Source organism: Cyprinodon tularosa, unplaced genomic scaffold (genome assembly GCF_016077235.1).
Source record: "Cyprinodon tularosa strain WSP-4 unplaced genomic scaffold, ASM1607723v1 ctg316, whole genome shotgun sequence".
In the NCBI taxonomy this organism is placed as follows: Eukaryota; Metazoa; Chordata; class Actinopteri; order Cyprinodontiformes; family Cyprinodontidae; genus Cyprinodon; species Cyprinodon tularosa.
In genome coordinates this window covers 1,952,883-1,978,660 of record NW_024039026.1, presented here as the reverse complement: position 1 = coordinate 1,978,660, position 25,778 = coordinate 1,952,883, and the positions used below count along the sequence as shown (strand labels likewise).

General features: G+C 39.7%; 1 protein-coding gene across 1 annotated transcript in view; it reads right to left on the bottom strand.

The window, feature by feature from the left end:
- runx3 (RUNX family transcription factor 3) overlaps positions 1 to 25,778 on the bottom strand; it is a 56,523-nt gene that overhangs the window by 22,207 nt on the left and 8,538 nt on the right. The window contains exons 3-5 of the mRNA XM_038292741.1: positions 8,463 to 8,704; positions 7,733 to 7,889; positions 6,098 to 6,202 (exon numbers count right to left, since the gene is read on the bottom strand). Of these exons, the coding sequence (XP_038148669.1) occupies positions 6,098 to 6,202; positions 7,733 to 7,889; positions 8,463 to 8,704 (504 nt within the window). The remainder of the gene's footprint in view (positions 1 to 6,097; positions 6,203 to 7,732; positions 7,890 to 8,462; positions 8,705 to 25,778) is intronic.

The window sequence follows — 25,778 nt, the reverse complement described above, 5'->3', positions numbered from 1 at the left end:
GCAGCCTAGAAAAATGTTCCTCCACTCATGGGCCATTTATTTTTCTAAATGCAGATCAGAACTTTTATGAAATTACAGCTGAAAGGTCGTAATGGCCCCCTCCTGTATGGGTCAGGGTAAATAAGGAAGAATGAGCACACACAGAGTGGGCATTTTGCTTCCTGCGGTAGGTGAGTAAACAGGAAAGACGTTTGGCTGGTGAGCTTAGAGGAGGCGAAGGTAAGAGCTTCTCCTCTGATTCTCAGAAAGTATCTGCTTGCATCATAAGAGTAAAAAAAAAAAAAAAAAAAAAGCTGTCTGATTCTTCTCTAAATAATATGGTAATTTCTAAACAGATCCGACTTCTCTGTGTGATGCGTCAGCAAATAAATAGGGAAATTTTTAGCAGCTTGAAGCTGTTTTACGTGGAATTTAGCTGTCTGAAAAGTGGAAATAATGTTCTTTTTGTTCTGTTTCTACAGCAACATAGACAAGATGCCCGAAAAGGTAAAAAAAATGATCAGTGTTTTATAGTGAGAACCATGTGTGTCACAGAAGGAGTTGGCCTGAAGGCCTCTAGATGTGGTTAAGGTGGCGACAGTGGTCAGAAAGCTTCCCTTTTTCTGTCTAATTTATCATCGTTCAAATAAATCCATCAGAAGTACTCCTGCTCACCAGTCTATCGCAGGTTAATACTGATTTTAGTGTTTTTTTTTCTTTCCTTTTCCAATTTTAAATAAATTATCTAACACATAGTTAACCATATGCCACAGGTTCATTTAAAAGGTTTAATTTCAAATATAGCATAAAATAAACAAATTTAGAATATTACCCCAATATTTATCAGTTTATGAATGTATGCTTTTTTTGTATTAGTGCTGAAATTCTTTAGCAAATCTAATTAAATAAAAGTTATCTAATTCAAATCTCTTATACTGCGTCATCTGCCTTGGGAACCTAATGGTGGTAGTATAAGAGAAAAATTAACAGCCTTGACATTTTGCATGACTGCTAGAGGAGAAGCTCGTTTGTGCCCCGTCACAAGCTTCAAAACCACAGAATGTGGTGAATGTTTTAACGTAGAGAATTAAAAAAAATGCACTACTGCATTCCAGTGGATTTATCATATAGCCAATATTTGCTCTGCATCTAATCATTGAGGCTGTGCTACATTTCTCTGCAGGGATCCTGTGTTTGAGAACCCGGCAACGGCCTACTGAAAGGACAGATTAAAGTTCTTCTATTGTCATCTGTTGCTAAATGGCACCAAGGCAGCTCCCCTCATGACTGAATCCCAAATTAGATGGTCATGAGTTCGATTATTTAGACTTCTGACTTTGGGGTCTGTAGATTATAGATGTTCAGGAAAGCACCCAGAGTCTCACACGGCTGTTCAGCCTCCCACCCCCCCTTCCCTGGCACCGATACACCTGTAGGCCTTTCTTTCAAAGACTCCCATCTCCATTTTCAAACATCAAAGTTGCCTTTGAGAGAACGTTTCGCACCGAGGGTGAGCCCTTTCATGTGATTTGTGGAGCATGGGCGTGGCACCATATATTAAGAGGGGGTGGTGATTCTTTTTTCTTTTTTTTTTTCTCTTTCTAAGAGATGCACCTGGCAGGTGCATAAGCTGGAACACACGCAAATGCATCAACATGCTTGCTGTCTTTTTGTTTGCTTTGCAGAGAGACTGCAATATCATAGGAAAAATAACACAGCAAATGTCATTGTTTGGTCATTTGCATACTTTGTACAGTCTGTGTGCCAAATGCAAATAGACTCAACCCGCCAACCTGAACATGCTCACTCCCCCCCCCGCCAACACACCACCACCACCACTATGAATCTTTACCCCACGCCCGCCATTCTCCTGCTGGAGCTGAGAGAACACACCCTGCCGAGCAAATAAAAGCACAAAAACATGAGGGTGCTCTTGTGATTTCTTTTTTCTTTTTTGCAGACTGGGGCCCTTTGGGGTGTATCACCTTCATCCGGGTGCAAACAGGTGTTGCACACTCAGTACAGAGATCATTTTTATTCTGAGACACTAACTGCCACCTTCCCCTCAGTTAATTGAAACAGAAGGTGCTGATAAGACAATTTCAGTTTTCAGCTCTGACTGTAAAAACTATTTTTATTTCTTTGTTTCTGTATACATGTTTCTGTACATGATATGCAAGTCATTACAATTTTTCAAGGCAACTTACGATAATATGTAATTTTTTTGGTATTATTCATAAATAAATTGATTTAAGGTATATATTTTTTATTTCTATAATTCATGGATAAGTATTTTCTACTCTAAGTCCATTTGAAATCAGTTTTATAAAGAGATGTTGCCATGGTAGCAACCACGCAAATCAAAACAATGCTCAGTAGAATAACACAATTAACAATAAAAAAGCGAGACCGCTCTTCAAGCTGTGGCAATCGCTTTCCACGATACTTATAAAGTCACTCATTGAATGAGCGTTATTTAAACAATCCACAAATTTAAAAATAAAAAGATAAAAACGTGCTCATTTGGGGAAATCACTTTGAGGCATGCAAATAACAGACACAAACAATGTGCAGATCTTTACTAATAAATATACTAGTGTTTTAGTTTACTAGTGTATAAAAACATTTTTAGGAGGCTGTAGATGTGAGTAAACATCACCATAGCAACCATAGACGGAGGAGAGCCTCCTGCCTGTTTATTTACCTAAGGAACATGAAACATACACACACACACACATATATATATATATATATATATATATATATATATATATATATATATATATATATATATATATGTGTATGTGTGTGTGTGTGTGTGTGTGTGTATGTGTATAAATAAAATACAGATTTTTTAAGAAATAAGCATTTTGCATTCTCACACTGCAAAAATTTGAAATCTAAAAAAGTTTTTTTTACTTAGAATAAGCGCATTTTCTCTTGAATTGGGGAGGTAAGTGAGACACTTTACCAATGGAGCATGATAACTTACAGTTGAAAAAAAAAAAAAAAAAAAAAAAAATATGCACTTAAAACAAAACGTTGTCTTGTTTTAAGTGCATATTATCTAATTATCTTATTTCCAGAGTAAAAAAAATCTCATTCCATCGGCAAATCATCTTATTTACCTACTCAAATTGAGGGTAAATACACTTAATTTAAGAAATGTTGACTTATTTCTACATTGTTTTTGCAGCGTAATACATTAACTATAAACTTAGGATCAAGCAGAATCCCATAAGAGGGAAGTTTTGCAAATACATTTTTTTTTACTGGGATTTTAAAACCACTTTTAGACACATGTTTAAGTATTTTCCCTTGACTGGTATTTTCTAGACTTTAGAACCTCGACCCATTCCTACAAGCTATGAAGAGGATTTCTAAATATCCTCTTGCATGTTTAGAATACCTCCTTATATATATTTCTTTGTACCCTGAGCCTCACATAAGGTGAGTGTCTCTTAAGCCTAATCGGTTGGTAAATAGATGAATAATGATGTTATGTTTAGGCGGAGGTGTGAGAAAAAAAAGCTTTAGGAGTTAAAATAACTCCTGGAATCAGCATTACAACAGGAACTCTTTTATTTATTTATAACTTTATTTTTTGGGTTTTTTTTCTTCTCTCATGTTTGCTTTCTGCACGGCCTCCCTTGCTGTTGTCATCGGCAATTATAAGCTCTGTTTCCAGTTAAAGCATAGCCAACGGTAGATAATAAAGTGTGACAGATAGAGCTGGAGGAGGTTGTGTGTGTGTATGGGGGGGGGGGGTGTATATGCGTGTGCGTTTGGTGGGAGGTGCTGTTAAAATGACGAATGCCGGATGTGTGATGAGGAAATCAGCAGCAGAAAAAAAAGGGACAAAAATACTTAGAAAAGCATACTTTCTGTTCAGGAGCAGAACTTATCTTTGTGTTTTTGCATCAGTGTGTTTGTGGTCTTACGGAGCTACATTAGTGAACTCAACTGCACCCGGTGTGTGTTTCTACCTTGCTGCTCAGGTGTTCTCAGAAGGCATGGCATTCTTTAAGTCATTGCCCAAGGCGAGCCACCGTTTCATTCTTGTCCATCAGGTTCTCCTGACTGGATCGGTAAACATGAATTAAAACATCCTCCCCCCTCGCTGCCAGCCCTGCTGCCACGGCTCGCCTGGAAGTCATGCAAATGCTGAGGGCCCCTGCACAAACTGCCTCGTGAAGCCATGAGCAGGACAGCCATGCTGCCTGTGGAGAAGCTTTAGTCTTTCTACAGAGCTCTTTGTGTGGCATTATAAACCATAAGCAGATAAAAGCAGTTGGGTAGAATATAACTGTCCCCAAAAGGATGTGATTCATAATAAGATAATGAGAAAATGCTGATAGTTTTATAGCGTCTGTCTATTTTGTTCAATAGCGGTGATAAAAGACTCTTTCGTGTGGCAAGAGAGGAATCTGATTATTCTTATGATGCCAATAACTTCTGAAAGGAGTGTTTTCTTCAACTCTGCTTCGACATGACGCTGAGAATGTTTTCCTTGTTTCAATATGTGAGCTCCTTTATATCATCTCGTGCAACTTTTATTCCTGGGCTACAAATTTTCCAATGCGGTGAAATACCATCTTAGGCCCGGATCTGAAAGCTGGTTCTGTCCAGCATAATGAACAAAATAAATATGCAGCTTTTGCTTGTTTTGTCGGCAGTTTAAATTGCTTTGGTGATGCTGCGGGGTGATTAGATGTTTCCATTGCTGTTTTCCCTTTTCCTCTGATATCAGATGGTTGAACTCATAAAGTCCTACTTTGTAAATATGAAAATTATATTTATCTAAATCAGCTTTAACAGAAGTCTATTTTTGCTCCTTCTGTGAATTTAGCTCAGTGTAAAAGTGTTTTTTATTAGAGCCTTAAATTCCTCCTTGCCTATATTAAACTGTCACTTTATAGCACCAAGTGCCAGAGTAAAAGTAGCATGGAGCCGGAGCCGGAAAGTGTCGACAGACAGACGGGAGACAACTTTAATGCACACAGTTATTTCAAACTGGGGTCTGCTCATCAGAATGCATTTATGCACCGACACACACGTCTTCAGAGAACTTCTCTCTTTCTATTAAACAGCAGAAATTGAAACCATGCATGCATAGTGTCCATTATGCAGCCAGTGTTCTGTTTTATACCTCTGCAAATAGCATCCAGCATGATGAGGGGGGGTGATGCAGCTCATATCCCCACTCATGTGACACTCCTGCGCTCTGTTTTGACTGGGTTAAATCCACCCTGTCCCAGTATCCACCTCCACACAAACCACAGCTATCCATTTGTTCGGAAAGACCTTTAGCGCCATAATAAACACACTCCCTTCATAGATACCTTCATAAAAAGACGCCCTGTCTTGTCTATCTTTGAGCCTCGCAACAAATTTATGCACGCACAGTTCTGCCCTCAAGTGATTGATGCATCTGAGTAACATTAAGCCCCTCTGTCCCTTCATATCGCCTGCTTCTACCTCACATGTGAAACGCAGCTGCGTGGGGATGAGGAACGGGTGCAAACAGCTTCAGCCCGCTGTGGCCCTGCGTTAAATCAACGAGCCACTTATGTGGTCAGGCAGGTAGGACCCTTCTGACCAGCGTTGAGAGGAAGGCGAGGAGGAGCGGAGCCACATGTGGCTTGGAGTCTCACTCAACTCCTCTTAGTGGTCTTTGGTTTTCGCCTTAATGTGCTGCAGTTTCCTCTTACCGGGCCTTTCCTGCACCCCTCACCAACACCTGCACTGCTGTTCTGCTTAGAACAATAAGGTGCTCTACCTTCATCCTCTAGAGGCTTCATATCTAACCTAAATTTTAACCCAAACTGCATTTTTTATCTTAACCCCAAAAACCAAACCTGGTAAAAAAAAAAACTGGATTTCTGCAGTAGAGCTAGTTACACAGCACTTACCGGTACACCTACGCATGGACACGTACCTGCCTTGTTCTTTGTTGGAGGTTTTTTTTTTATATCAGCTTCACATGACTCATGCACTTCTCTTATGGTGAGCAGATACTGACACCAACACACTCGCTCTGATAGAGTGGCAGTGCATCTCACCACAGTGTATACCAGATTTGAGATGTGTGAAATGACGTCTGTGTGAGCAAACTCACTGCGGGGTTCCCGGGGTCCGTCCACAGTGACTTTAATGGCGCGGTGATAGGTGGCCACCTGCGGCGGTCCGGTGAACACGGTGATTGTCAGGGTGAAGCTCTTCCCTGCAGCAAAAATAACAAAGCGTTTATATTGATACCTCGCTTATAGGAGATGCCTTACTCTAGTTAGGATTGGTCCCTAAAACAGATTGCATCATATTAAAAAGACAAATCTAATTGGAAAATATGCAATTTAACTTAAATCTGTGTAATTGAGACAAAGTTTATATCCAGAAGTTTATAATCAACCAAAAACCAAACCAAAGTAAGATTACATTACAGTTTTAAGGAATTGCTTTATAAATAAACATAGCCAGATTAAATCCACAAATTACTGACTATATTCTTCTCTTATGCTTTCAAATATGTTCCTTTTGTTGCTTTGACTAAATACATAAAAGAAACAGACAGAATGTCTGCTAGATTTTTCACAAAGAACTTACAGCAACAGTTTATTGTAAAACACTGCAAAACCCAGCTAACTGAGGGGGTCCATGGGGAACACCTCTGCAACCCCCCTCCCACACCAGACAATCCTCACACACTATATATATATATATATATATATATATATATATATATATATATATATATATATATATATATATATATATATATATATATATATATATATATATATATACATGTATAAATATAAGTTGCTTTATTCAGTTATTCATAGAATGAGAGAATTTGTGCCAAACAAAGGGAAAAGGCAATGCACCACTATGATGAGTGTGTGTGTGGCTGTTATCTTAAAAAAAGGGTGTGTGGGAGGACAGCAAAATCCCTTTATTGTAAAAATAAAACATGTGATCTACTGTTTTTATCTCCATTGTTGGATTTTAGTCGCAAGTTATTCACATATGCATCCGATCACGTGATATTTGACATTTGATGAGGGGCAAGTAAAAAGCGCGTTGATAATTAAAGAAATTCCTCTTTCACTTGGTGACATTCAAGCTTTTTATTTCTATTTTTTTTTTAAAGACAATTGCTTGTTTATGCCTTAACATTGAGAGGTTTTGATTTGCTTGATAGGGTATAAAAAAGTGCAGTCAGCAGGCCTGCGCTTTAACCGCAACATCCTGCAATAAGGCCCTCTGATGTGTGAATTTCTGCATAGAAATTAAACCCAACAATGACGATAAAGACATACAATTTTTAAGGTGCGTCAGCTGAAGACAAAAATGGGTTGTTGGGTTGCTTGATTATGCATCCCTTTCCACCTTAAGTGTGGATAATTATTTGTAACCCGTTGAATTTTTGAACATTATTCTAAGAAGTTGCATTTGCGCATCAGGCCACGATGGTTCTGGTGATAAGAATAGACACCAGAGTCAGATTTAGAGCAGAAGCTTTCTTAAAAATGAACTGATTCGTTTTTTTAGAAATAAAAAAGATATTTTTCATATTCTGCAGGAGGGAGTTCACTTCAACAGACATATATGATCATTATTCTATTTATAAATAAATGAGCAGAAGCTTTCTCATCATGTTTGTCAGCAGGCCCCTTTATTTCTGTGTGCGCGCGTGCGTCATGTATGTGTGTGAAAAGGAGAGAAATAGGGTTTCAGAGGTTTTTTTTCTCACCTCGTCCGCTCCTGCCCACGAAGCGGAGGTCGTTGAAGCGGGCTACCTGGTTCTTCATCACCGCGGAGGCGTTTCGAAGCTCAGCCGAATAATTCTCATCGTTCCCGGCCATGACGGTTACCAGCGTCCCGTCGGGAACGTCTCCGAGCGCAACGACCTGAAGCGCGGGAGAGGAGAGCAGGCGGCCACCCCGGGTCACAAAAAAAAAAAAATAAATAAATAAAAAATAAAACCCAAACTTTAAGGAGAGTGCCTAAAAACAGACTCAAACTCTCCTCATATTAGCTCCAAAACGGAATGGACTATTTTAACCACAATTTCCAGCAATGTAATGAGTATCTAAATTTGCATGCAAGAGATTTCCTACAGCAGGCTATTCGTTTACTGCTGACATTTAGTTAAATGTTAATGTAAACATGTAGATTTGCATGGTGCACATTCTATCTCTCTATATTCGCATTTGGATATTAAAAAAATATGGATAAAATATGCAAAATGTATAAAAAAAATATGCATAATCAAATGTTGTCTTACAATGCGCAATAGTCAATCCCAGCTTAAAATTATATTTAGAGCTGCGTTTTAATAATCTAACTTTTTTTGCTTTAATTCAGAAAGTGAATCTCTAGACCATTTTATAAAAGAAATAAAATCCTTGGTTATTTGAAAGCTGTTGGGAAATCACTTTGTGTCTGATTAAATGAGAAATAATAAGAAGCATCAGTCTTGCCTTAAAAGCCACGGGGAGCGTCTTGTTGCACCGCCAGTGAGACGGCAGCACGGAGCAGAGGAAGTTGGGGCTGTCAGTGCGCACCAGCTCCCCGGCGTGGTCTGCCAAGACGTCCACCACGTTCCTGTTGTCTGGCCGCGTCCGCAGGGGCCCCGGGGTGGCCATGGGCCCGTTGCCGTCACCGATCTTACTGCAGGGGAAGGACGTGGAGGGCGGTGTGAACCGTCTAGTGGTGGGCGGCTCTACGGGAATATGCATCACAACAGCTTGGGTCAGAGCCACCTGACTGGGGTTGTATCAGAAACTTTTGGGAGGAGAAACAGTTTTTTTTTCTTCTTGTCTCTCTCTTCCAGACGCTGCTGGTCTCAAAGGATGGATGTGAAAGAACAGCGCAAAAAAAGATCCGCTGATCGAATAAAAAAAAAAAAAAAACACCTTCAAACTCTGTTTAGTTTGACGTTAAATAGTTAATTCCTAAAGTCTCATTCTGCAGAGCATCCGTGTTGTATATTTATCTAACAACAAACCGAGGCTCTCCAAACTCTGCGGGTTGGATTTTCTATCTGCGCTCTGATCTACCGCACACTTGAATACTTTCAGCCGCTTGTAAACAATTCATCAGCACCACAGACTGTTTAAACTCCTAGCTGAAACACCAAACTGAGGGGAAAAAATCACTCTAAATATTTTAGAACCACAAAAAAGATAATCCAGCCACGATCGGATAAAAAGTTCCAGTCCAGCTTGTCGCGACTTTTAAATTATTTCAAATAAAACTAACACTGCCGAGAAAAAAGAATAAAAAGAAAAATCTACTCGAATGTCCCGGACGTTTACAAAGAATCAAGCTGCAGTTGAAGTCCTTTTTTTTTTTCGTGCGTAAAAGTTTTTTTCCCCGCTTGGTTCAAGGTAATTCTGAGGAAGGGAAAAAGGAACGGTTCCTCGTCGCTCCAAGTGGATTTCCTTCCAAAGTTATCCTTTGTGGGACGTAAAGAAGGAGCCGTGAGGCTGAGCAGACTGCAGAGTGCCGCGATATTACTTTTACACAACTCATTTTAGCGTTTGGTGGCTGGGTTCAGCCAATCAGGGCGCTGGGTTGGGCTTTTGCGCACCAATCCAACTGCGCCGCTGCTTCTGCGGATCTGCCCCGCTGTCACACATTATCCTTCATTTATTGATACATATCTCTGCTCTCCTTTATATATTTATACATCTTTTTAAAATATAATTTATTATGGTTACTGCTCACACAGCTGTGAATGTAAATCAGTAAGATACATCTGCTTTACATGATATTTGATGAAATATGTATAGTGTTGAATTGATCCCAGATTTAGATTAAAACCTCAGAGTTATAAATAAAGCATATACAGTGCAACAGCTGATAATCTTATATTTTATAATTTATCCTAAGCTTCATTCTTTGCGCGTTCATGTATCTGGTCTTATTACATTGATTTATTTGTTTTTATTTATTTATTATCAGTTTTGCTGTTCAAATATTCTCACAGTCTTGCGGTTTTTAATTTCACTGAGTCATTTTTGAAAAGCCATCGGCCATGTCTGGCGGATCCACGCCTTTTCCAATTAAATACCATCTTTTATAAAGGAAAGTTTAGGAGCTCAGGACAGATTCTTATCTCCTTAATAACCTTATCCTAATTAAAGGTTGAAAATTAAAACAAATCGGGTAATAGTCTCCTAATTACCTCCACATCAAACACACAACTCATTTATAATTGCGTGCGTCTGCGCGCCTGGGGCGCAATTCATTAAAAGTGACAAGAAATGAAGGCGCACCCTGCAGCAGCCTGTGAGCAATGCGCACTTCTGACACTAGTTGGCGCTTTTGTCTTTTCTATCACCGTCTGCTCGACGAGTCCGAGTCACATATTTCACACTTACAGCTACAGAGAGAGAGGAACCTTTATCTGTGTTAGACAGTCGGGAATCTGTAATAATTTAGAATAAAACCAGACTGTTAAATAATCCTTTAATAATTTTTTATGCCATAAAAAAAACCCATTTCCATCAATTCATTAGATCAGACTTGATTTATTGCGTTTGGTTAAATTTGAAAGTGTCATTACAGTTTTTAAAATAGCGTGAAATGAATAAAACCATTTCTGCTTTAAACGGAACAACATTTCTAAATAATTTCCACATCTCTTTACGTTTTGGAGTCTTTTAATCAACAGTTATTTTTAGATTTTAATGAGTATTCCCTGTGAAATTAATAGGAATACAATTATGTATGTATTTATTTTTAATCCTCCGAAAGTTTGTTTTTAATGAAGGATTTCAAATTTCAGGCTTTTTTTTTTTTTTTTTTACATAAATCAGGGAAAGCGAGGAATTTTCTGAACAAGTTTTGAAGCATCAGAAATGCTGAGAATCAATTAATATAAGTCGCGGTATGTGCGCGCGCGGTTTCTTTTAAGTTGACATCTTGCAGGAAAGGAAGGATGGAATAAATCAAGTGCATGTAAGCAGGAAGAAGAGAAGCCAAAAGTGGCTTTAAAAAAAAACCTTTATTTCCCCCCGTTAGTCCCATCAGGGATGCAATTTACTGGAGGAGGGGAAAAATCTGAAATTATATATATATATATATATATATATATATATATATATATATATATATATATATACAACTTTTAACATCTAATAACTACTACTTAATTACTCATGAAAAGTAAAATACCTGAAACTTCCTAGCTGATGCTGTGCCCTCTAGAAAGATGTTGACCCATTTTTAAACTTAGATGTGGCCCTAAATTCAAATCAAAAACAAAAACATTTTTAGCTTTTCATGACAAAAATAATTTCATATATTTAAATAATTAAGGGTTGAGTTGAGTTGTTTTTTTGTTTTTTTGTTTTTTTTATATAGTGTTAAGCGTTTTGACGAAAATTTAAAACCATAGCATCAACAGTTTGTGCTTTAATTTTGACCCAGATGCTTAGAAACACTTTCCTTTTTTTAATGGTTAACATGTCATATGTGGCTGTTTTATTGCTTGAAAGTCAATTTTGCAAAACAAATTACATTTTTGAAATGTAACTTCTTTTGAAAAAATTAATTTATTTTTACTGCATTATGATCAATTATAATTTGCTTTATGTTTTTTTTATAATTGCATCTGAGCAGCTGAAATTTACAAATTGGTATTTCACCTGATAAAGCTGAGTATCGAATGAAAAAGCTTCAAAATGAACAGCAGGACCACGTTGCCTTACTATCATATATGCTGATTAATAGAGATTATTTTGTGGAAAACTCTGCGGTCACTGGAGGATGGCCATTGTCCCCCTGGTCCTTCTCTGGTGTCATGGAGGCTCAATGGGTAAGAAAACAGGGATTTTAAAAACAATGCAAAATACTACAAGCAATACTTTCCAGATTGAATAGAAACATGGTAATACCACAGTAAAATTAAAATGTTCCAGGGGCAATGTCTTCTCCATTATATTTACTTCTGTGCCCTCAGCCCAAACATTATGGTAAGAATTTCACATTTTATAGACAATTTCACCAGAAAAAAAGGACATCCTTTGGTAAATTGCAACATATCAAACACAAACTCCCACATCATTAGGTATGCATATTTATTATTTCATACCTAAATTGCAGTTCCAACCCTTGCAAACATGCCTAAATAAATAGTTTTGGTGAGTTTAACCTCTAGCGACCCCTTGTAGAACTCTCTGGAGGGGTCCCTGCATCAAGTGACCAAATCTGCAACCCTTCTGCAATCTTAAAAAAAGAAGGACAGCATCATGTCCAATCATATCACCTATCATGCATCTATTTCAAGTACAGCTCAACTGGGACAGGGACAATGCTCGTGATATTTTAGTCGTCCTCCTGCCCTAGTTCATTATTAATATGTGACCGCATGCTCCAGCTTCACCCCACTCAGCTGCAATGTGCGCTCGGGGCGCCTGTCACATTTAGACCTCCACATTTCAGCACGCAGTTTCTACGGTTTCAGCCGCACAGGCATTGAAGACGGAGCCCGCCGTGCCCCTGAACGATTTTTAATGATCCGAGTGGGCTGAACCTGAAATCAAGACAAGATCTCCTGGAGGACATGTGAAACCCCCGGACCCACCTCAGAAAATAGGCCTCGGCATATAGGTTTCTTACCATTAAAAGAATAAAAAGGAAAACAGATCCTACAGTTGCAAACCATGAGAGCATCACATCATTCATGAGTGGTGGTTTCTGTGTGAAAACTTGTGACTAAGATGTTTTCTGCATCTGAATTGTCTAGCTAAACAAAAAAAACACAAAAAAATGCCTGCAGCAACAGAAAAATACAAAACTGCTTACAAGGTAGGACAAAAAAAGTCTTTTGTAGCAATTATAAGTAAAAAACAATCTGAGAGTTCTTGCACAGAAGCTCTATCTGTTTTAAAGCTTAAGGAAACCAAATATACTTTAAGCTTTCATGTTTAATGAGTCAGATTGTGAGGACTAATATGACTGTGATCACCGTTAGCAGAAAAACCAGTGAAAGCCTTTGGGGTCTGCAATGTATACCTGCCTCTAAATGCCACCCACACAGCTTTCAGCGCCACTTAAAAGTCACTTTGAAGATGGGGACAGCCTCAGATACATGAAGCTACTTTTAAAGTTTCTTGTTTTTTTTTTTTTTTTCTGAATTTGATCTATTAGCTTGTGTAAACTCCCAGGCTATTTTCAGTTCAGACGTGGCACACATGAGCCTTTTGGATGGGTAGTTATTCATTTGGAAAGAAAAAAAGGGGACCAGAGGTAGGGAGAGGGGGGCAATTAGAAATAGTTTGAGGTTCGGCGATGACATAAGACAAAGATTTCTATCTTTAGAGGAGCTGTGGCACTCACACATTTCTGTACATTCACAAATTACAGGGCAAGCTTTGGCCCTCAACCCACCGAATACATTCCTTCCGAAAAGTGTCTGCTCGAGTTTCAGCCGGGGGTTTCTCCTCAGTGGAAATATGAGTGTTCTGAATGAACGACTCCTATGAAATGGAGTTTTATTCCTCTCGGATTAAATTAGCTCTTCTTTTTGGGGCTTGAGGTATTTTTTATTTTTTTTCTATGAATGATGAATTCTGCGGTGGCTGAGGAACGTCGGGCTTGTTTACCCTTCCCTCCATCTTTTTCTCTTTTTTGTTGAAACGCAGCTCGCTGTGAAGTGGACTTTTTTTCTGCTTGATATGACAAGAGTGTCTGTGATTAGACTCCCCAAGCATGATGTAAGTCACCAAAAGCCATTTGTGCCAGTCCCCTCAAAGCCAAATCATATTCTAGCGTCAGAGTGTTTATATACACAAGTATTTGGAGAAACTTTTAAACAACACTGAGTGGGTACAGACTGTTTGGGTTTTGGTCTTTCGTTGCTCTGATGGCTGATTCTTCCTCAAATTTTGATTACACAAAGTGTCAGCACATCACAATTGGCGGTCATTTTTGTCCATTTTGATGTTCAGACAAGAAAATAGGAAACACATTGAGCAATTTTGATCATATAAATTTGTATGTTTCTTTTTTCTCCACCGAGGTCGTCTGTGTTAGTTTTAATGATGGCAGGAATGCATCTGTGTACTCAAAGGTCTGCAGTTTTTCTCATGCAGCTTTGCTCTGTGCGTCCAATAACTCAAAAAGAAGAGTGTCAGTCCCCCTAATTTCAGATCCTTGAAGGCACCGAGAGCGTATTTTATCCCAGCGAAAATGAATAGAGCAGTGACATTTCCAAACCCAGCTCCTAATTACTATGTAAGCATGATGAGCTGAGATGCAGCGGTCGCCGTAGGAGACAATGAGCACATTCATCTCATGCATCTTTAATATTCGGCTTAGATTGTAAAAAAAAATAGGTGCAGAGCTGAGGGCGTATTAAATTCATCTGAAAGAACTGTGCGACATAATGGCTGCTGGGGGAAAACTCCAAAATGTGCTAAATGTAAAAGTTTTTTTTCAAACTTTGACAAAACTCTTAATCTTCAAGATAAATCTAAAACTATTTACTAAAGTACCACATTTAATTACCAATTTAATTTATTTCAGGGCAAATGTAGAGTTTGAGGGTTTAAAGTCCAGTGGATTCAAATAAAATTTGATACCCTACAAGAAACCAGTTTTTTTTCTTATTAATTTAAGATGATCTTAAGGTTGCATGGTGGAGCAGTGGGTAGCACTGTAGTTCTTGGTTCGATTATCTACATGAGAGTGAATTCAGTGACTTTATGCAGTCTGCTAGGCTTCCTTATATGGAAAGCTTTTTTACTAATCTGACTCTTTGATTTGATTCAATTGTTTCTATAAAACACCTTAAGATTAAATGTGTTAAAATGTTGCACTATAAACAACTGGGGCTGCACGCTGTGGCACTGGGAAGCACAGCAAGAAGGTTCTGGGTCATATTCCTGGCTCGGGGTTCATCTGCATGGAGTTTGCATGTTCTCACTATGCATATGTGGGTTCTCTCCGGGTACTCTGGCTTCCTCCAAGTGTCCAAAACCATTTATGCTTTTTTAAATTGTCCTTAGTTGTGAATGGTTGTGTGTTTCTGTGTTGCCCTATGGCTGACTGGCGACCTATCCAGGGTGTACCCTGCCTCTCACCCGTAGACTGCCGGGGGTAGGCACCGGCCCCACCGCTCCCTGAAGGAATAAGCAGGAAAAGATGGATGGATGATCTTAGTCTGGCCATCATATCAAACTGAATTGTGTCTTCATATTTTTATTATTTATCTATTTATTTTTTTCCATTTTGCATCACCCTTTATCCCTGCTGAGGTCGCGAGGGGTGCTGGTGCCTATCTCCAGCTATCAGCGGGCGAGAGGCGGGGCACACCCTTGACAGGTCACCAGTCTGTCGCAGGGCAACACAGAGACAAACAGGAAAAACAACCATTCACGCACACACTCAAACCTAAGGACAATTTAGAGAAACCAAATGACCTAACAGTCATTTTTTGGACTGTGGGAGGAAGCCAGAGTACCCAGAGAGAATCCACGCATGTACAAGGAGAACATGCAAACTCCATGCTTACCAGGCCAGGAATCAAACCCAGGACCTTCTAGCTCCACTGCTCCACTGTGCAGCCCTCATTTTGTCTTCATCTTATAGAAATATTAAGTTTCTGAACTCCAATCATCACTGGTTTGATTCTACATTGATAACATTAAAAAACAAAGAATAATACATTAACTATCTGAACATCAATGTTTACTCTCTTCTCATTTGATGTCAGAGATTAAAAAAAAAATCAGTTTTAAGCCATTTCTTGAGGCTACTTTCATTATTGGAAGTAATTTCATGACCCCACATTTGCTTGGTGTTTCATGATCCACATTGGGGTCACAACCACAACTTTAGGAACCACTAACCTAAAGCGTCTTCCACGGTCGCATTGTTATCGTTTAGTCAAAGCTGTAGTCAATGTCTATAAACTCATCAATTAAAAATCACAGAGTAAAAACATGAATATTGCAGACCACATTGTTTTGCTTTAGATTCATACATTCTGAACACCCACTGTGATTCGAAGCCCTTGGGAATTTTTACGAAGGTGTCATTATGACTGTATGCTTCAATATTGTTTTTAAAGGTCAGGTTTTGCATCTCTAAAGGTTAAAAAAAATCATTTTGGTAAGCTTTTTCTCCCCTTAAAAGTATCCACTCACTCAGATGTTGAAGGATGAAGTTATTCCTTCATTTTCTTAATGTTTTATTCCGTACCAGGCATCTTAATGCAGTCTCACAGCTACAGTGATCTCCACTGGTTCAGTGGTCAACATTTAAACAAGCTTGATCTACTTTGTGACGCAGCCTTACTGCATTAGAACAGACCTTTAACTGCAGTAAGCAAATATGCAATATGTCTGGAAGATAAAAGTGATGAAATTCTTGACACAGCACCTTTCAGAGTCTAGAACACGAGGATGAAATAATCATGGTTTGGTTTTGTGTTGCAGCTCGTGACACGGCGATTAAAGTATAAATAAGCATAACGTCTGAGAGCATACTTCTAACCACTCTACGAAGAAGTACAGTTTGGCCCACACATTAATAATCCTCAGTGGACAATCATTGACTGGCTCTACAAGCCCGGAGGGGCTTTGTTAAAATAGCTGTCTGTAGGAGTAGAAGTAGAAGGGAAAATGCAATATAAAAAAAGGTGCAGAAGGAAAATAAATTTTTAGATTTTATCAGCTGTAAGCTATAGTGGTCTAAGCTAATGAAAATTAAGGGTTTAGGTATATTCTTTGGAATTAATCTATAACACACAATTTCCTATTTTTCTCTTTTTTTAAACGGGTTAAATAAATTAACCTTTTTGAAATATTTGGATTTATTAAAATGAAATTTGCATCTTTCTCTAAATTCCATAGAAATCCAATATATTATTAAACCAGAAATGCAATTATTTCCCTTTAAAAATGTCTGTATATGCTTCACACTGTCCAGTTAAATTTTTCATGCTATCCAGACTGTGATCTGCAGATGCTGTAAGGTCAGACAGGCTGCTGTTAATGCATCCTGATCTGGGAGTGAATTCAGTGACTTTATGCAGTCTGCTAGGCCTCCTTAGATGGAAGCTCTTTAAATAATCAAACTCTTTAATTCGATTCAATTGTTTTTTATAAAACACCTTAAGATGTGTTAAATGTTCAATGTGTTAAAATGTTGCACTATAAATAACTGGGGCTTCTCAGTGGAGCAGTGGGTTGCACAAAAAGGTTTGGGTTTGATTCCCGTTCTTTCTGCATGGAGTTTGCATGTTCTCCCCGTGCATGCGTGGGTTCTCACTGAGTACTCCGCCTTCCTCCCACAATCCAAAAACATGACTGATAGGCTAATTTATTTCTCTAAATTGTCCTTAGGTGCGAGCGTGTGTGCGAATGGTTGTGTGTCTATGTGTTACACTGCAATGGACTGGTGACCTGTCCAGGGTGGACCCCGCCTGTCGCCCGTAGACAGCTGGAGATGGGCACCAGCACCCCTCATGACCCCACTTGGGATAAGCATGACAGATAAATAATTGGTGCTGCACACTGGATCACTGGGTAGTACTGTTGACTTGCAGGAAGAAGGTTCTGGGTTTGATTCCTGGCCTGGGGTCTTTCTGTAGGGAGTTTGCATGTTCTCTTTTTGCATGTGTGGGTTCTCTCCGGGTACCCCAGCCTCCTCCCACACTCCAAAAACATGACTGTTAGGTTAATCGACTTCTCTAAATTGTCTATAGGAGCGAGCATGGTTGTGTGTCTCTGTGTCGCCCTGCAGCGGACCGGCGGCCTGTCCAGGGTGTACCCCGCCTTTCACCCATACACTGCCGGAGATAGGCACCATCTTCTTAAGTGGGAGAAAATGGATGGATGGATGGATACATAAACTGAATTGTGAACTGACTTTGATTGATGCTAAATAAAAATGAACTTTATTGTATCACTGATACAGATTTTTAACATTGCTTTAGAAGCTGTTTTATTTATTTTTATTTCTTGCACTGCTTAGATAACAATTCTTCTTCCATTGTTCATCAAAATCAAATCCAATTTTGTGACCAAAGTTGATTGAACAAAAGACGTCTCTTTTCAACACCAACTATTCAGGACTTGTTTGTTGAACAGAAGTGAGGCTTCTGATCAGGTCGTCGATCAGAACTAGAACAGAGTCAGGACCCTCTCCCTGTCCTTTCAGCTGCGGTAAAATAAGGCACTCCACACCCAGTGCATGCAGGGGTTGGGAGGAGGGGGTAACTCCCCGTAGACCTCTGTGTCACGCTCGCCCCGCCCTCACATCATCCGTCGGGTACACTCACCCAACGATGACAGTGAGCTCCCTGTGATGTGGTTTGCAGGCCTGTTTATTCTTTTGGAAAACCCACTAAAAGTGGAGCTGGATGGTAAGCTCACCAAGCGGCCCCAGTGCCTATTATAGGAGCACTTTGGGTTGAGTTTTGATCTGGTGGGTTTGTAAATAGGGCTCTGCCTTGCTGCGGGGCACCACTTTTTGGCTATATTGTTTAGCGTGACCTGAAGGAAAGTTTCTGATGCTCATCATGATTTGAAACCTGGAGCCAAATCAATATAACGTTTGGCATTTCGGCATTTGTGTATGCCATCAGGACATCAGTATATAGCGTTCCTAATGGTGACGATGATGGACAAAGGATTCGTCAATGTGCCCTATGCTGCTTTTCTTTAAGGTACTGAAGGACAGATTGCATTTCTTATTCCCTTATTTACTCCTGAAAGTTAATGTAAGTTTTAATTCTAAATGAGACCCATAAATACGTCAACTCCCCCATTTTTTTTTCTTTTTCAGTTGTGGTTTTTGGTGTGAGCTATAATCATTTCTCATCTTTCTTTGTCTCTGGGTCTCTGTCTGTCTGTGTGTATCGACACACTTCCACACACAAATGCGCACTGTTTCTCTTTTTCTGGTGAGGGCTTCTGATGCAAGGACGGCAATCTGTAATCTGTAGTAATTGTATGTTGCAGAAAAACATTTTTCCGCTGTGGTAATCGCTGCAATATGTGCAGTTGCCTTGCCAAAGTGACAGCACCACCACCCCCTACAGACAAACACATAAGCCGTCGTGACTTTGCCAAAAGAGTGCAGCTAAAAGTTTGCTGAGTGCTCCTAAAGATGACACAAGCTGTAGCATTGTAAGTGGTCTGCAGACAGGTTGATAGCTTCTGATTGTACACATTTTAAATGTATTCTACTGATTCTACTAAATATTAATTATTGCATGGTTACAAAGTGGAAGAAAAAAATATTTGTAATCCTCAGATATTTGTTAGATAACATTTCTGTTCAAACATCATAATGAGGAGAAACACAACAGACAGGACAGGGCTTAAGGTGTGGATATGAGAGGATATTAGTAACTTTAAAGCTCTATGAGAGCTCTGGTTGCTCCATCATCAAATAAAAAGCAGAGCTGCAGACCTTCTAAGACATGGCTGTCACCCCACAATGAGAGACCAGGCACGGAAAGCATTAATCAAAGCACCATGGCAATGGAGGAGGAGTTGTTTAAATTTTGCAGGTTAGGAGATAGTTATAAACTCTGCTTAATATAAAGACAATAAAGGAGGAATACATAAAACAAATGAAAAGTAGTATTCAGTGTTTGCAACTAGAACTCAACAAACATTTGGAATAAGATGTTCTGATCAAACAGGACTGAAAGTACACTTTCTGGTGCGCATTAAAAACAATTTGACTGAAAAAACACTAACGCTGCATATCATTAATATATCATACTCTTGGGCAACAGGGTGACGGTGGCATCATGGTCTGGGATGCTTTTGTTTTCATAAAAGCGGGAAATGAGACAGAGTTCTAGGGAAGTCAGACGGAAGCTAAACAAGAACTAATACCAGACGAAAATCAATTAAAAGACACAAATATTCCTTAAGCCTAAAGCATCTATATCTACAGCAAAACGATCTAGAGTGGTAACTCTTGAAGAGGATCCCAATTTTCAGATTATAATTTATATATAATTTTAGAAGCCATTTATCATTCATATTCTGGTAAACAGTGTTCTTTTTATGCTGATCTGTAACATAAAATCTGGACTAAACATGGAGGTTTGTGGTTATAACGGGAGAAAATGTGAAAAAGCTAAATGGGTATGAATACTTTTGCATGTGCTGTATATATGCACCTGTGAGGCTGTCTGAATGCATTCACCTTCTGCCAGACATTTACAGTTCCTGTTAGTGACAGTTTAACTGCCATGCCCTGGTGCCAGAGCCCAGCTGCCACACACAGATCAGGATTTTAAATCTTTCACAGAAGCCACATCAATTCACTCCTCTCTTAACCTCTTTTCTTTTAACTGCTAGCAAAAACTGCAAGCAGGTTATGTTCCCAAATCCTGTCATAATGAAGTTATCCTGGAGAATGGGGTTTAACTTCAGAGTTCCTCCTGCGTATTTGAAGTCTTGGCCACATTAAATGTGGGGGATGTAGTGACGGTCTGTGGCTGAACCATTGATGCATATTTATCAAACCATCGCCTGCCATTTCATCACTCTCACACCAGCAACTGCTCTGCTCTGTTGGTCTGTGTTGCTGCATAATGAAGTCACAGCTGCAGAAATGCTGAGCCTGAACCATGGTGTCTGATAAAGATGACGGCGTGGTTCACATCTCACCACCTCAGCAAGTAACCTCTCTGTCATACCATGGTAGCGGGGAAACCATTACCCAGTGCTTCAGCGGCCCTTTGCCCAGCAGTGCCCCAAAATATGTCAGCCCAGTTTGTAACCACACACACCTACTAAAAGGACAAGTAATGCTCCGAGACATTTATAGATGCGCAGCACAGACACTAAGATTGCAACCAGACTGTGTGTGCAAACCTTTTCCTCTCTGGGCTGCTACTCTGACTGCTGAAGCCATCCAACCTCCCTGCAGTTGAACTTCTCTGTGTCTCTAATGGAGTCTCTGTGTCAGATCAAACAGCCTCACTCTGACGCGGAGAGGAGACAGATCTCGGAGCTGGAAGCCATACAGTCTGACAGCCACGAATACGTTTGAATGGCAACACAGCCTGCGTCTACTCTTCCCTCGCTCACACACAAATATAGTAGCGCCACCGTAGAGAGCGAAGAGGGGCTGAAGAGAGCTGGGGAGGAGGAGGAGGGGGGGTACGGCAGTCTGTCAACTCGGAAAATAAGTTGTGAGGCGTCCCTCTCGCACAAAAGCAAAGCCCCATAGCTCAGACATCTCTCCGAATGAAATCGCATGTGAGCTGAATATTAGGAAGCGTGCATGGCTTCCAGCAACCACCAGGCCCCTATAGCCAAGCCTGTAAACCACATTTTCACCAGCAGACAATGGCTCTTTGTGCATGTTGGGTGGCTGTCCCCACTTGATTGAAGACCTACAAGTTTGAAAAGTTGTATTTGTTTGAAACCAATGAGAAAAAAAAAGTGTGAATTTTAAAAAACGTTGGCTAATAAGAGGGGACAATGTCAGGAGGGGTGAGCAGGATGGTCTGCCCTTATTTAGCACCACTGCAGGGGAGAACTTTGATGTGGCTGCCTGGGGAATGCTGTTGTTCATTCCTCTCTGCAACAAAAGCCACATGTTTTTACTTTTTTCCGACTAGTCCCTGTTACTTTGAACTGTGAAGAAACATGGTGGGGTATGTAACGCATGATGCTAAGGGCCTAAGCACCAAACATGCAAAATACAACTGTGTTGATCGCACCAGAGGCTTCATGAGTGTTTTTCACAAATACAAAATAACAGCAACAGCAGCAACAATATCCAAAAGTGTTAAAGTCTCAATGAGTTTTTGTGTGTCACTATACAGTGGGGGTGGGGGTGAAGTCAGAGGGTGAGTAATTTTTGTTAGAGTTATGTTAAAGATTGTCTAGATCTATTTTTGATTAACTGTAAATACAGGGCATTTTATTTTATTTTATTTTTACTCTGTCTGGCCCCGTTGTGCGAGCAGGGTGCCGATGTTGGAGGATCCATGATGCATTGAGGATATTTGGATATTATTTATATTTAATGGCATACACTGTGCCATTTTTTTCAGTCGTTGAACGCAGCTACAGCTCAAACTGTACGAAGAAACTGCAGGGTTTAAGAGTTCACAGCTGTTCACGATGTATGTTCTCAGACTGTGCGGCCCGACGCTCTGATGCGATCTATCTGCTCACACTGTACGTCTAAAAACCACGTGGGACTCAGCTCCGCAGTGAGATGGAGCTACTCGGACTCGTTTATCCGGAAGCCAAATGAGTAGAAGAGGAATATAAAGCTCACTAGAGAGAAATGCTCTGCCTTGGCAATCTGTGCAATTTTGTGCTGAAAGCCCTAAAAAGAAAAAACGACGACGTATTTGGATAAAGACATGGCTGAGAAAACGTAGCTACTATGGTCTGTCCATTTTACAGAATTTCACTTGCACCCCCGCCATGCTTCTGTGTTTGCATCTGAGAGGAAGGAGAACAAGAAGAATCCTTGTTTGCACACTGAGCTATTTGCCCTCGACCACCTTACGATGGCCAACTAAATTTCAACCATGTGGTCGTGAGAGGCTCATCACACCTCGTTACCCCCTGTACACTACATGATGCACGACCAGACTGAAAGTCGGCCGGATTGGAAAATTCTCGCACGACTGGAATATCGGCGCAAAAAGGGCAGCAACTCGTACAGTCTATGCTCGGCTTAAGCATAAGCTTTGCTCCAGACCAAGGATCCCTGTTTTACTCTAATGTGATGAAAAAGACAGAAAGTGATGATAGTGCGCTTTGCATTTAACAACAACAGCAAAATACTGTCAGTACTAAAAAACTATGGAAGTATAGCGACACTGGAGGATTTATGTTGCATTCTGGTAATAAATGTGAAGTCAAAAGCAAGATGTTTTCTGATTCAATTAAGTTGGAAATGGCGCAAAGAGATTTTTAATACAAAACAAAAAAATAATTTTCACTGTAGCTTGTGCAATATTTTACTTTTACTTTAATTTTCCCATAAGATTTTAGATAAATCAGTCCAAGCTTTGAGTCTTAACAATTATTTTAATATCCATTTTATTAAGAATGAAACTGATAATAACGTATCTGATCTGCTGTTTGGGTGCAGTGTTGCTTGGTCCTTCTTAAAGTACATTACTATTAACTTCACCTGACATTTGCTTCATAGTCAAAGTGAAGCACTTCTGAAGCTGTCTGTTTTTAGATTAGCTTAACACAAGAAATGCAACAATTACAGGCTATATTCTATGTCCCTGCATATGGTGGCTGTTGCAGACCTCTCCCCCTAAATCTCAAATGCACATTTGTTTAACAGCCCCCCTCAGAGCACGTTTTCAACCACACTTTTTCCTTCCACCTAACCTTCTACTGACATTTTGCACACAGAAATCTGGACGGTCAGCCTCTTTTACAATGACCACAATATTGTGGCCATCAATAGCCGAGGGTTTCAGTGACTGTCTACTGAAGGCTGTCAAGTTAGCAGTCTTCCTTGTGATTGTGGAGGTAGTAGCATATAACCTTCTTTATAAAAATCCTTTTTATTGGTCAAATTCAGTGTCATTATTTTACACAAAACAGGATTTTAGGTTGGAATTAGCTGTGAGCTAGAATCATAAAATGCTTGAAATATATCTTGCATCTTAGATCTAAAATATGACATTTATTTATATTCAGTTTTATTTATATTTTATTTATTTATATATTTTTTGCTATTTATTTGAAGTATACATTAATTTGCAGTGAAATACATAAAAATTTGCATTTATCATTAATGTGAATATCATCTTTAGACAATAACTTGAAAGAAATTTAAATTTTTCAAAATTTTTTGGCTTTATTTAGTGAATGTTGATTGTTTCTTTTAAGTTTTTTTTTTCCTGATGTTTAAACGTCTCCAGTGTTTTTGCACATCTAATTTAATTTGGTTGCAGATCCTTGTTCCATTGGTGCTCAGGCGTCTTTGTAGTGTTTCTTTGACACTCATTTGTGAGCAACCTGACTTCAAAAAACCACTTTCAAAGGGTCAGTCTACCAAAGCTCATCTGACTCACTGCAGACTTCAACCAGATTGGAGCAATAGCTGCTTTCCTGACAACTGTCCATGCCACTTTCCTTTGCAGACATGAGACAACTCTTGGAAAGTATTCTGCTGGCTCTCTGGGCTTCTCATCGTGAGGAACCAGGGGTGTGGTGGCTTAGACTGCAAGTCAAGGAGCTCTGAAAATCCCTCACATGCATAATATTGTCGAACCTTGTTAAAGTAATGTTTGATCATTAGATGATTACAAAACTCATTAAAAGAATTTAAAGAAACTGCTATAACAGTGGCAGAAGAAACGCACAGCTGGGCTTGATTCCCACTTTAAGATTAAGCTAACCCAGCTAGAAGCCTTTGCGTTCCCTTGGATTAGTTTTAATCCTGAAAACCACCTGCAGGTCCAGAATCACTGAAAGCTTCCTCTCATCACCTTTATAGCAAATGATCAGTGGCGGGGCCTCTGTACAAAGAGCCAAGCAGCCACGTGGAGAATTCCTATTAATGCAGGATTTTCCTCTTTTTGACTCAGAGCCTGAGGCGTCCATTGAGGCTCAGACTCTAATCCCTTGATTGCTGTGTTTAGGCCCTGCACGTCGCCGCTCCACGTCAAGGCAGCCGCAGCTAACGACGAGCTAATGACACAACGATGACAGGCAGCGTTTGTAAACCCAATCAGTAACCCCGGGTATAGCTGCCTGGTGATTAGGTTAATCAAACCTCATGTACGGCCTGAACACGCAGCCAGCCGTCTGCCCTTATGTCATCATGCTGATTGAATGGTAAAAGCTGCGTGCGTCTCTGTGTGACACAAACTCTCTGCTAGTTTGGCTTTAACAGAACTAGCTGTCCTACTAATCAGTTCTTTAAACTAATTGCAGAAATTAGGAGAATTGGACATTCCTTGGCCAACAAATGGACTTTAAGGAGAAGCATCCAGCGAGATTTTATTTTACGTAACAACCTGTCCAATTGCATAAGCCCGGCATTGTATTGTGCAGTTTGCAGCTGATTATTAGAAACTCTGCTGTTTAGTCACCAAGTGAGTAATTCGACAATAGTAAGCCATGGAGAGGACATGCGTTAGCCCGGATTAGCTATTAGGATGAGCTCAGATAGTATTTAGAGCTGGAAGATGCGTCATATTTCGTCATGATGACATGCACTTCTCCTCTCTGACTCAGCATCAGTTAACATGCCTGTCTTTGTGCATGAGCCCCATGCTGGGCAGTGAAAGCATGTTCATATGCCATGAAGCTACTGTGTTCAAATTAGTAAAAGATTGAGATTCTCATGTCAGCTTTTATTTCTGTGTGTGCAGGTGAACTGGGAGCACTGCATTTCGCTTTATAGAAGCTGAGCAGTGCATAAATCCAAATATTTTTAGAAAAAATTAAAAAATCCTTGAAGATTTGAATTATTTTTTTAAATACTGGATTATTAAACACTGTTTGATGTCACTCCATTTGTTTTTTTATTTCATAAGGGTTCTTTTTTTGAGCCTGTCAGTCAATAAAAGGAATCGAGGTGCTTCTCTATTAACCCTTTATAGGACAAATTATATGTTTTTGATCACTTGCATACCTCTTACAAATGGAGTCCCCCCCCCCCCCCCCCCCCCCCCCCGTCCCGTAGTGAGATCTAGAAGCACAAAATCTATATCCAGCCATTCAGCAAAGATATTTCTACATTGCTGTACATCTTATTTTGGCATTTGACCAATAAGATGAGCCACTTAATGATATATTACCAACTGTAAATTA